The following is a 12,778-nucleotide window of genomic DNA, read 5'->3' on the forward strand; positions in this document are numbered from 1 at the left end:
TTGCCATCATGACTCCAATTTCCTCTGGATTCCTTCTCTTGCCTCCTTTTATCTTTCAATATTACCTTTCTTATACTCCTTTCTACACCTCAAGAGTTTCAGCTAATTCCTTTGACACTTGCTTTTTCTTGAGCTAATGTTAACATCCAGTACCATGTTGGCCAACTCAAATTAAGTGAGGGTTCATGGGTCAATCTCCCACAGGAAAATTAATATCCTTTACTGACTTTACAGCTGTATAGAATCCAAGTCCTCTCTTTATTTCCAATCTACCATTTGGACGCCAGGCCTTTAGTCTAGTGCCATAATCAAACCTGTCTATAGTACCTCTATCTAATTGGCTACTTGTTAATTCCCATATAAAATCGTTTGAAAAAACCTAGCAATTTGAAATGAGTCAACAACCAGCTTCTTACCTGGATGCAGAAATCTCAGCTTTCTGTTTGGCAATAGCTGCAGCCCGTTCAGCTGCTTCCACTGCCCTATCCACTTTGTCGCGAATCTTACTTGTCCGTAAAGGAATCAAGTTCTTCCTCTTCCCACTCACCAACACATTCTGTTTATATTTGCCTTCTTCTTTTGTTCCATCTGGAAACGTTGTACATCCATAACCATGCCTCTTGTTGCTCAGCCACTCCCCTTCGAATTTCAATCCATCAGACCGGTGGCTTAACCCAAACCCAGAGCGTTTGTCATTTTTCCATTCTCCCACGTAGGTTTCTGTTGTTGTTGCATCAATATCATCTTCAATGACTGACAAATCTGTCTCAACTTCACCAAAACTAATTGTGGAATTGATATCACTGGCTGTAGAACTGACCGTACTCATCCCAGCTTCACTTCGAAATGAGCTCTGCTTGCTTCTTTGGCTAGCCAAGGAACTTTTGGACTCAGACTTTCGAAGTTTCAGCCCACTTAAAAGGGATCTGCGAAAAATCCCTTTCTTTTTGTTTTTGGTTGAAAGAAGATCATTGTCACTATGCATAGTGAGAACAAAGCCCCCCCTTGATCCTGCAGGACTTCCAGCTGGAGTGTCTGGGTGTATGGCTGTACCATTACTATGTTCACTTCTTAGAGAGTTAATAGAAGTTCTGAGAGGAGACCTGATAACAGCAGCCATCCCATAGGGAACACTCTGACGCACACCATAACCATGACGCATCCCTCCAATCCACTGCCCTTGATAGGTACCTGTAACAAAGAACATATTAATTTTCAATATCTATTATATTTACGTAAAATATATGTAACTTAAATAATGAATGACTTTCACTGATCAGACATAGTTTAATAAATTCACTTATAGTCATGTAATGTAGTTCTTCTAGGTGTGGATTAATCAATTTTTATTGAGCTGCCTCTCCCTTACACAGAAGTATTCTCTCTATAATACTTATTTACACCACACAAATTAAAACATAAATGCTGGAAATCTGAAACAAAAGAATCAAATGTTGAAACTCACAAATGGTCAGTCAGGGAACAGATTAACGTTTTGTCTTCAGATCTACACAGATCTGCTCCCCTGACAATAAGATTTGAAGATGGGTAAATGCATTTAAGCTTGTAATACTTTAAACTGATAATATCAATAAAGGGCAAGTAACATTCATATTGCACAAGTGCCAAGTAATGACCATCTCCAAAAAGAGTGAATCTTACCATCGCCAGCATTCCGCACACCCCTCTCCCAATAACCTTCCTGAATAACCCACATCCTGGTGGTTATTATTTAGCAGAAACTGAACTTCACCAACCATGTATGAAACAGACATAAATACTTCGTAAATGTGACATAAGTAACAACAATTTTTTCTTGGTTTGGTACTAAAATGCAAATCAATACCTGAAAAACATATTCTTCTTCATTATGGTTTTAATGTAGGAAACTATCAGTCTGTTACAGTCTCAATCACCATTAAATATAGATATATTCTAAATTGCCTTTATTTAGGAAATAACACATTTACATAAATTGTATTTTTCACTGCATAATACATAAACTAAACTTCAACAGGATCAATATGGAGACAGTAGTTGCAATCTTTTTATGTGGTTTTACAATACTCAAAGAGGGGCATTATTTTTGAGTATTTGTTTTACTTAATGCTTTGTTGAAGGCTAGAAGCAAATTAATTGCTTGCTCTTCCACAGTACCTGTATGAGTATTAATATTTAATATTATTTCAGTACAATAATGGAAATTAATTATATTTGAAAGAGTTTGCTTTTATTAGGACTTTAAAGGACTCCCAGATGAACAGGGAGCAATTTTGTAGTAGAAGCCCAAAAGCAAATCACCCTATAATCTACTGCTTAAATATTGATATTATTAAAGGTGGGATGACATAAATAAAAGCAAGGGGTTCCTAGTGATTGAGGAATCAAGACACAATAGATACATGATTAAATGTAAAATTTGCAATATAATGATCAACAGGAACACTGTCATGTGGAGAGTTGTGAGTTTAGTGAATTTATTTCCAGAGTTAGTGTTTGGGTTACAAGTGTTCTGTCAATTGATCACCAAGTTTTTGGTTAATCCAACCAAGTCTCAAGCCAGTGATTTGCTCAGAATGTTGAGGAAATGGTTCAAGGCAAGAGGTGCTGACCATTCACAGCAGCAACAGATATTAAAACATATAAAAATTTAATTATCAACAATATTTATCTTAACCAATTTCAATTTTGATCTTTTTTTCTGAATATGATCAATGACATCAAATCAGGCCCCTCTAGCCCAGAGGAATCTAAAAGACAATACAAAAGATTTATTAACCCTCACTAAAAGGATCATGATGTGGAGGAGCTGGTGCTAGACTGGGGATTTTTAACCTCACAAAGTTAAAAATCACACAACACCAGGTTATAGCCCAACAGGTTTATTTGGAAGCACACTAGCTTTCGGAGCGCTAGCTTTCAGTGCTCCGAAAGCCATTGCTGCCAAATAAACCTGTTGGACTATAACCCGGTGTTGTGTAAAAGTATCATGACAAAGCTGCAAAGTAAAGTACACAGAAGTACACTGTAGAAGTTTGGACCTACTCAACAGCTTACTGACACACAAAAAAATGCCACCAAACAGAAACCAAAATTTCTTAGAAACCATTGACAAATTTGTAGTAAATCAAAGGTTTTAACTACTGAACATTTGAAGGCACAATGACAGATGCCTGAAGAATGTCCAGATGATCCTTTTTATTCAGTAGGCTTTCTGTATGCTTGACAAACGTAAAGGGTAATTCTAAGCTGAAATTGCAAATGAACATTATGATATAGAAAACAAATTTGTTGCTAAATCATTCGATTTTTCACCTTCCTTAATCATTTCTGTGGTCACATCACTATTATTTTACGAAAGTCCTTAATGGCTGAGCTCACAATATCGACAGGCTGAGTTCCTGAAAAAGCCACAAACGCCTAATTCAAAACCTACTCAGCCGGTGTCAAGTTGATCAGTTGGGAAAGTTTACAATGCCACTGAAGTTGTAGTTCTTCCTCCTTGGAGGAACTGTTAAAATCTACCTCTTCAGACAAAGTGACCTTGTAGTTCCTCTGTCCTCATGTCTCTTTCTGTGATTTGGTCTCCAATTATGTTTGAAAATGCTCTTGTGAAGAGTTGGGATGTTTTGTAACATTTGAAAGGCTATATAATGCTATGCTTTGTTGTAGTTACATTCACACCATTGTTTTTCTCTAAAGTGAAAGCAGTTTTCAAAACCAAGACACAAGGGACCCTCTGATTCATGGGCAAACACCTGAAACACAAACTCATTAAGTTCTGACCTTCAATTAAATTAATGTCCTACTCCATATTGCAGCAGGAAAATATGCTAAGCAAAAATGTGACCACATTAAAATTAGGACAACTTTTGGACCTCTATCTCTTGTCACCTATTTGACCCCAGCCTTAGCATTATTACCCAATTTCCCTACCTCTTCCATCCCTGGTGTTATCCCACCACATCTCAGGAAAATTCCCAGCAAAGTTCTGGGACACTGTTGTTACAAAATAATGCAGGCCTGCTGCATCGCAAGAGATCCTGCCAATGCAGTAGTAACGGTTTTAAATTATCTAACATCACATTAGATGGCAGGGCCACTGTAATGCTGGTTAAGGGATCCCATAGTGTATTAAGTGTATACATGTATTTTCATACTTTAGATCCATTTATTATTATTTCTTAAAAGAATGAAGATCTCAAATCCAAAGTGACTCAATAAATGTAAAATGTGGCTAAATGTTTACAATCTTTCAATCTGGATTCAGATTCATTCTGAGTAATTGAGCTCAAGTTTTATCTTTAATTACATCCCCTAAAGCACATTTATACTACATAAACACTTTGTATTGTAAGGGAAACTAGAAGATCTCTCTTAGCACTGGTCTCTATTAGCCTTTGAATTTTGCTCTTCATCATTATATTTATTATATTACAGCTTGAATATGACAAAAATTCACCTCTTCCTGTGATACAGCCAATTTACTCAACCAATCTATCACAGAGCTAAACCAAACTAAAAATAATATGCAAGTACTGGTATACAACAACATGGGCTGTCTTTGATATATTGTTTGTTTTACTGTTTAACAACAATTAACAACATTTTTATGACACAAGAACTTTTTACATTAGACTTTCGTTGCTCTAATTAACAATGTTTATTTTATTTGCAATATCAGTTTGTGTGCTGTGTACAGATTCATTGCAAGTTTTCAAAAGGGAGCTGGATGAATTACTTGCTATGCTGTACGAAAGGAACGTGTGTTTCAAGATCAATGTTACATCCTGAAATTTGAAATTTTTTTTTGGAGAAGTGTCCCAGATTCTTTTTCCCTAAGTAGATCTAGTGCTCTTATCTCTGTTTTCCGTTTCTCCCAAGATGTCACATAGCTGCTGTTGGGAAGGAAACATTGGGAATCTAAGAACTGCTTTTGAGGAAAGGACATGAAGGATCTGGGAGCTTCTGTTGGGAAGGGGAAACACTAAGAATCTGGGAGTTTAGATTAGATTCCATACAGTATGGAAACAGGCCATTTGGCCCAACAAGTCCACAGCGACCCTCTGAAGAGTAACCCACCCAGACCCCATTCCCCTACCCTACATTTCACCCTGACTAATGCACCTAACACTATGGGCAATTTAGCATGGCCAACTCATCTGACCTGCACACCTTTGGATTGTGGGAGAATGTGCAAACTCCACACAGACAGTTGCATGAAGCAGGAATCAAACCCAGGTCCCTGGTGCTGTGAGGCAGCAGTGCTAACCACTGAGCCACCATGCCATCACCTGTTGCTTTGGGAAAAAGACACTGGGAATCTGGGAGCTGCTACTTGGAAAAAGTCACTGGGACACAGGATAAGATGTTCAATATAGTTTGATAATAATAAGATATTGATATGATCCCAAATAGGACTTTATCCTTTTGGAGCATCTGAAGAAAATTGCACATATAGGTCAAAACCACCAGTAACAACCTCTGAACCAAACGTTCTGGTTCTAAGTGGGATGCTACTGCTACGATACTCGACCTCAGAATATGCACCACGGTAGATTACAATGTACCTGTCTGACATAGGTCATCACACACCAATTTTGTAAACAGTCAAATGAGTAAAATAATATGCATCTTAAGTGGAATCTAGTGCTCAACACAACTCCCCTGGCTTCCATTATCACTCCCCACACATCTACTGACTGAAAAGAATGCTCACAAGCTGGTTGAAAACATCAATTCTATGCCTCACTTGCCACTCCATAATGACATGTACAACCCTACCCCCTGCCTACCTTCCACCTCAGCACTCATTAGAGCAACCGTCCTGAGCAATGTCTAACAGCAACAGCAGCTTCCTTTTAGATCAAGGAATGGGAAATATAGCCTGCCAGAGCATTCCATCGATCCCAAAATCTGCTTTAATTTCCAGTTAATTCATAGAGTTTACAAGGAGATGCTCCTCTAGGCATGTGGATGTGGACTTACTGCTGAGCCTATCAGCTCCAAACTTTGCTTGGAGGAGTAGAAAAGTAGGCTTTCTAGATCTTCGGCATCCACAGTATTTCCCAGGAGGAAAGGAGCAGGATCTAGGACTGTGGAGGGGGCCCTTCACTGGGATTATCCTCTTCCGTGGGCACTTTCTTCAAGCAGTAGTTCAGGGACAGGTTGTGAAAGATGGAGATGTATCTGCCCAAAGAGGGGGGAGGTTCCCAGCCATATACTGGTCTGAGGGTCAGCTTCTTGGTAGGGGTGTTCTGGATGGCCATGACAATCAGAGCCAAGAAGGTGAACGGGGACAGGACCAGCTTTATTGGCTCCTCTTGGCTGGTCAGGGAAAGCCAGCCCAGGTCACCATTGCGGCTGCAAGCCAAGGAGGAGGCAGACAGAACCTGCCTCTGTCGGCCAGAGAGATACAGTGGAAAGGAGCCTAGGCTCTAGCTGTGCAGGTAAAGCTACAGGGAGCCACATAGCCCAGACCCAGTGAGCTAATGATAAGGATTGGCAGCTCCAGGGTACCCTCCCACTTATTTCTCATGTGTATTTATGGCTCTTGCAGAGGCTATTGCAGTGTAGTACCTCACCAAGGAAGTTTCTCATTACCAAAGTTTAAGCGACCATGTAGTAATTTATTATACTTTAATTTTGACTGTCTCTGACCCCAGTGGTGTATCTGGGGTTATTCTAGTTTAAATAGTCAGAATGTCACCTAGGCCAATGTGAGCACATCATGGCTTCCAACTAAATAATGGTGAGAAACATGGTCAGCACCCCTCATCCACCAACATCAAAAGCACAAGTAATCTTTTTAACATTAAGGCCAATTAATCCTCCTTTGACAAAGTAGTCAAATTGACTTTGCATCTGACATTTCCAGTATTAAAAATCCCTTCTCTTCCATCACTCTGCTTTGACATTCAGGATCTTGCTTGTGAAGATGGAAGTTTCTCCTACCAAAGCCTGCCACAAATGGGTGAAAGTAATTTTTTGGGTGGATTCATCACATTTCCAAACAATACCAAGATTTAATACTTTGCTCCACAAATGGGGTAAAGTAAAATTCTTAGAGCTCACATGTATCGTCTGTACAAGAGAAACTGCTTCCAGGCATTTTTAACATTAAGTGACTAATTTTATTATTTGAGGTAGGGCTTGCATTAGTTTTATCAGTGTATTCTGGATGAAGCCAGTCAACAAGTACAAAATATTATGGAATTTTAAAAGTCGGCTATGTCAAGTGAAATTGAGTTTTGCGATCTTTAATGTTGGCTTAAGAATTAAAATCCTGTGATCACCCCTACCCACCTCTAGCCATATCTCCAGTGTAAATAGTAAAAATAGTGAGTCTGTGTCTGTTTATACCACTTGCAGCCGTTGAAGGATTCAAATTGAAATTATTTTTATGTACACAGGCCTATTTAGGCCTGTTTCAACAATTTTACAGATTATACATCCTGGGAATTACAGTGACCAGAAATTGAACTCGACTCGCCATATAAATACTACAACTACAAGAACAAGTCAGAGCCTAGGAATTACAACTCACCTCCTGACGCCCCAGAGTCCATCCACCATCTACAAAGAACAGATCAGGAGTGTGATGAAGTTCTCCCTCTTGCCTGGATAGCTTTAGCTCTATCAACACTTAAGAAGCAACCTCTTTGATTGGCATCACATCCTCAAACGTTTATTCCCTCGCCTACATTTATTCATAGTAGCAGCAGTGCAAGTACCCTCCACAAGTCCACTGCAACATTCACCAAGGTCCCTTAGATAGTATGTTCTAAACCCAAGACCACTACCTATTAGAAGGGCAAGGACAGAAGTTGCACATTCCTCTAAACCATTGACCATCCTGACTTGGAAATATTTTGGTGTTCCCTCACAGTCTCTGGGTCAAAATTCTGAAAATTTCCTCTTTAACAGCACTGTGGGCATATCAGTCAAGAAGACCACTTTCTTCTCAAGGGCAAACTAGGGATGGACATTAAATTCTGGCCCAGTCATCAAAGTCCATATCCCCTGCATGAATTTTAAAAATGCATGTAATTTAGTAAGAAACTATTAAATAATCCAATGTAGTTTGAGTAATTTGCAGTGATTTATTCTCAGTTACTTAGAGATGAAGGAATAGCCACCCTTATTAAAAGTGTTTATTTGTTTCAATAAAACTGCACCAGGTTGTTCTGAATACCTAAATGAATACATCAATTAATACTTTTAATAGAAGCAAAAAAAAGTATTGATTTCTATTTTGCTGTCTGATTCCATTTGATCATGGATGATTTTATATTTATATTTATGCAGAAGGAAACTTGAGCTATATCCCAACTTGAACACTTAATGCCCAATTTTCAGATTGCGCCCAAAGCAGACTCTTATCTCAAAGTTGATTTTTCTCAGACCCACTTAACTGTTCATATAGAAAGGAAGTATAATATAAGTGGAAGAAATTCAAAATTAAAGCAGAATAAAATAACTATATTGTTTTTAGCTGCACTACTAGACCTGAGTGAAATGAGGACATAGCAGGCGAAGAAATTAATTATTTGGGTGGATTTGATTTGTTCACCTTGTGATGATCCGTGGTTGCTGGCTGCAGCTTTTGACAAAAACCTGATTGAATATTTCAGTGGTACTTCCTCATTGATGAACAGTAGCACTTCTATCCTTGCCCAGTGAATGGAAATTATTATTGATTGCTTGGCATTTAGTCAGGAAATATTTCATATAATATGCTGGGATCATGACTCAATCACTACTTTTTTGTTTTACGCTCACTTTTGTGTAATTGCTTATAGTTAGAATTGAAAAATTTACATTTGCAAAATTCTATAAAGTTGTTTTACTGTATCAGGAAATCAGCACATTTATCCCATAAGAACATAAAAAAATGAGAACAAGTGTAAATCATTGCTCTTTCATGTCTGCTTCACCATTCAGTAAAATCAAGGCTGATTTTCTAAATCATCTCTATCTTCCAGTGCCATCCCCATATTCCTGGGTTCCCTGAGCATTTGAGAATCTATTGATCTCTGTTTTGAATGGACTCAGTGACTGGGCATTCACAGCACTCTAAGGTAGACAAATCCTAAGATTCTAAATGAATATATTTCTCATTTCTGTCATAAGTGATTGACCCCTTACTCTGAGATTGTGAACCACCCAGTTGCCTCCAACAACCCAGTTCTAAGTCTTAAAGGCAAGGGGGAACATCTTCCCAACACGCTATCCTTTCAAAATCCTTAAAAATTGTATGTCTCAAAGAGATCATCACTCATGGTTCAAAGGTCCAAGAAATATGGGCCTAATCTACCCACTCTGTTCCAGGACAATCCTGCCAGATCCAAAGGATTAGGGAAAATTATGAACTGAAGGAAATTAGTCTGTGTCAGAAGGTTGTGACAGAGAAATAGGATTGTAGATTAATAAGTCCTCAGGATCTAGCATTCCATATCCCAAAGTGTTGAAAGAAATATTCATGGAGACAATAGATTATCTTCCAAAATTCTACAAATTTGAGAATTGTTCTTGAAGATTGGAAGGTAGCAAATATCACCCCTCAATTTAGGAAGGGAATAATAGAGAAAACAGGAAACTACACACCTGTCAGCCCTACACCAGTAGTAAGGAAAATGCTAGAATCTATTATATGGACCCTTGGTCAATAATGATCTCTGAGTAGGTATAGTTAGCATGGATTTGTGAATGGAAAATTGTGATAGACAAACCTGATAGAATTCTTTAAGGAAGTTACTAACTGCCAGCCAACTTGTAACCCAATTATTTCTACTCTCTATTTTCTGTCTATAATCAATGCTCAATCCATGTTAATATATTACCCCAATCCCATAAACCCTGATTTGGTGTGGCAACCTCTTGTATTGGATCTTATCAAATGCGTTTTGAACATAAGAATAAAAGACCAGGAGCAGGAATAGGCAATTCAGCTCCCTGAACCTTCCTCTATTTAATAAAATCATGTTTGATCTCAATATCTGAAAATCTATATGCATAATATCCATTAATGTCCCTTATTACCCCGCTTGTTACAATCTCATAATGTTCTAACAGATTTGTTAAAGATGCTTTCCATTCCATGTAGCTACTCTGCAATTCATATGGACAGTCCTAGAATCTGAGACATTGTGGAAAATCATTATCAATGCATTCACTATCTCTGTAGTCACTCTTTAAGTGAACCACATTTACTTTCATCGGCACATAAGAAGGCCATTCAGCTCATTTAACCTGTTCCATCATTCCATAAATTTATGGCTGATCTGACTGTGGTCTCAACTCCACTTTCCTGTCTGCCCTTCTTGAGTTTCTTAACTATCAAAAATCTATCTATGTCAGTCTTGAATAAATGCAATGACCCGGCCTTAATTGTTTTCTGAGGATGTGAGTTCTGCAGACACTGAGGATCCTCTGAGGGAAATAAAATTCTCCTCATCCCTGTCTTAAAAGGGAGGTCACTTATTTTTAAATTGTGTCCCCTAGTTCTAGTCTCTCTCTCAAGAAGAAACAACACCCTAGTATTTCCCTAATCCAGGACCTTCCAGAACTTACATGGCTCAATAAAATCACCTCTCATTCTTCTCAACATCAACCAATGCAACTAATCTTGATAATTTAAGACCTTCATTCCAGTTATGAGTCAAGTAAACCTTTCCTGAACTTTCAAAAAAGGAGACCAAACTGTATACAGTACTCCAGATATAGTCTCACCAAGGTCTTTACAGCTGCTGTAAAATTTTCCTAATTTTTATTCCATTCCCCTAGCAATAAATGCTAACTTTCCATTTTCGTTCCAAAATACTTAGTGGACTTGTATACTAACTAACTTCATGAAACTCTTCTCCTTTCAAGACGTATTGAAGCTTTCACCATCTATTTTTAAGTATTTTTCTGGTTTAATCTGATATTCTTGATCCTCTTCCTTTATCAGTTTCTCGGTTCAAAGGCAACTCAACATGGTGTCAGGAAGTTAGCTGGGCCAGACTGCCCAAACCTCAGCCAAGCTGCAACATGTGGTACATATACAGAAAAAGCTGGAGAAACTCATCAGGTCTGGTACCAACTCTGGAGAGAGAAATAGAGTCAACATTTCAAATCCAGCATATCTCTTCTTTGGAATCATCTTTGATTTCCAATAAAAAACAGAATATTCTGGAAATACTCATTTGGTCAAATAGAATCTGGAGAGAGAAACAAAGTTCATATTTGAGGCTGATGACTTTTTATCAGGCCACAGATCGAGTGTCAGGTCCTCAACTTAAAATGTTGGGTGGGATTTTCCAGTGGGCTTTGTGAACTTAGTGTTGGATCCATTGGATGTCCTAGGCCTGTGCTTGTTGGAATTCAGACTGGAGGAGTTATTTTCCCAAAGGCAGCCTCCGAGAGTTCCATCAACATCAATTATGGATAGTTGTCAGGTTCCCAAATGAATCATTCCAATCACCAATTCTTGAGCCTCGGCAGCCTCATCAAGACATGTACTATTGTTAAAACAATTAGGAGAATGCAAGGCCTCATCAAAATGGAGGCACTCTTGGAAGGGTCGAACTAATTAAATATATTTAGAAGGGGAAGGTAGCTGGCTCCACAAAATGGAAACTGTCCAGGGGTTTTTGGGGCCACACAATAAACTTTTATCCAAGGCCCCAACACCAGAGCATGGGACTCTAGCTACAATGGCCCTCATGCCTGACACAGATAGGGTGCTTCTGTTGAGTTTATGGCTCCTCATGTAGCTGCAGGTTACAAAGTACCTGCTTCCCACCTAAAATGAAGCTTAATTATTTAAATTGGTTTTAAGCTTCCAATGGCCATCCCAGATTGCCTCTGGGAAATTTTCCCAGTGGCAGGAATATGCAAGTAAGTCTATTTTTCCAGCCCTGAGATTTTTTCTAAGAATAAGTCTACCATTCAGGGGTCAAGAAAGTTCTGCCCATTAGCTCTGTTTCTCTCTTCATAAATTCCACCTGGCCTGCTGAAGATTTCTAACATTTTCTATTTTTATTTCAGATTTACAGCATCTGACATGCTTCGCTTTTGTACCATTGGTATACATTTGGGTGCAAAATGAATTCACAACTATTGTGTTTGCCATTAAATTAATTGCCTTAATCACATTAGGCACTTTGGTTTACAGTGTGGTTTAATAGCAGCTTCAAACTCTTTATTTTCAATGCTTCATTCATATGGTTGCTGAATGGTTTTAATCTCCTTAAATGCAAAATTATGGGAGTGAAGAAGAATGCTATAAAAACTGTTAATCCAAAAGTCTTTATGCAAAATTTGAGGGCAGAGTAATAATGGTTGCCAAATTGGTCCTCAATTATCACATTCTTGGTATCTCTGACTGCAAGACATAGAGATGGCCCTCATTCTACTCCTTCCTTGCCTTAACCTTGGTCTTTACCATTCAATGAAAACTGCTGCTGTTGCTCTACCTCCTCCAAGTACAGCCGCCTACAAATAGTTAGATATCCTAACCTACTCTAATCCCATTAAGCAGACCTGGCCCATATCCCTCTAAACCCTTCCTATTCATCTACCCATCCAGATGCCTTTTAAATATTGTAATTGTACCAGTCTCCACCACTCCCTCTGGCAGCTCATTCCATACACGCACCATCCTCTGCATGAAAAAGTTGCCCCTTAGGTCCCTTTAAATTTTTTTTCTCCTCTCATCCTAAATCTATGCCCTCTCGTTCTGGACTCCCCACCCCAGGGAAAAGACCTTGCCTATTTACCCTATCCATGCCCCTCA

At 38.6% G+C, this 12,778-nt stretch overlaps 1 protein-coding gene across 2 annotated transcripts in view; it reads right to left on the reverse strand.

The window, feature by feature from the left end:
* The window catches only part of jph3b (junctophilin 3b), a 171,169-nt gene that overhangs the window by 141,444 nt on the left and 16,947 nt on the right, over window positions 1-12,778 (reverse strand). For both annotated transcript variants that reach the window (XM_043706816.2, XM_043706815.2), the window contains exon 2: window positions 417-1,191. In XM_043706816.2, coding sequence (XP_043562751.1) covers window positions 417-1,191 — 775 coding nt within the window. The remainder of the gene's footprint in view (window positions 1-416; window positions 1,192-12,778) is intronic.

This window comes from Chiloscyllium plagiosum, unplaced genomic scaffold (assembly GCF_037043375.1).
Source record: "Chiloscyllium plagiosum isolate Xiang-an unplaced genomic scaffold, Cpla_swu_hap1 HiC_scaffold_17, whole genome shotgun sequence".
Classification (NCBI taxonomy): Eukaryota; Metazoa; Chordata; class Chondrichthyes; order Orectolobiformes; family Hemiscylliidae; genus Chiloscyllium; species Chiloscyllium plagiosum.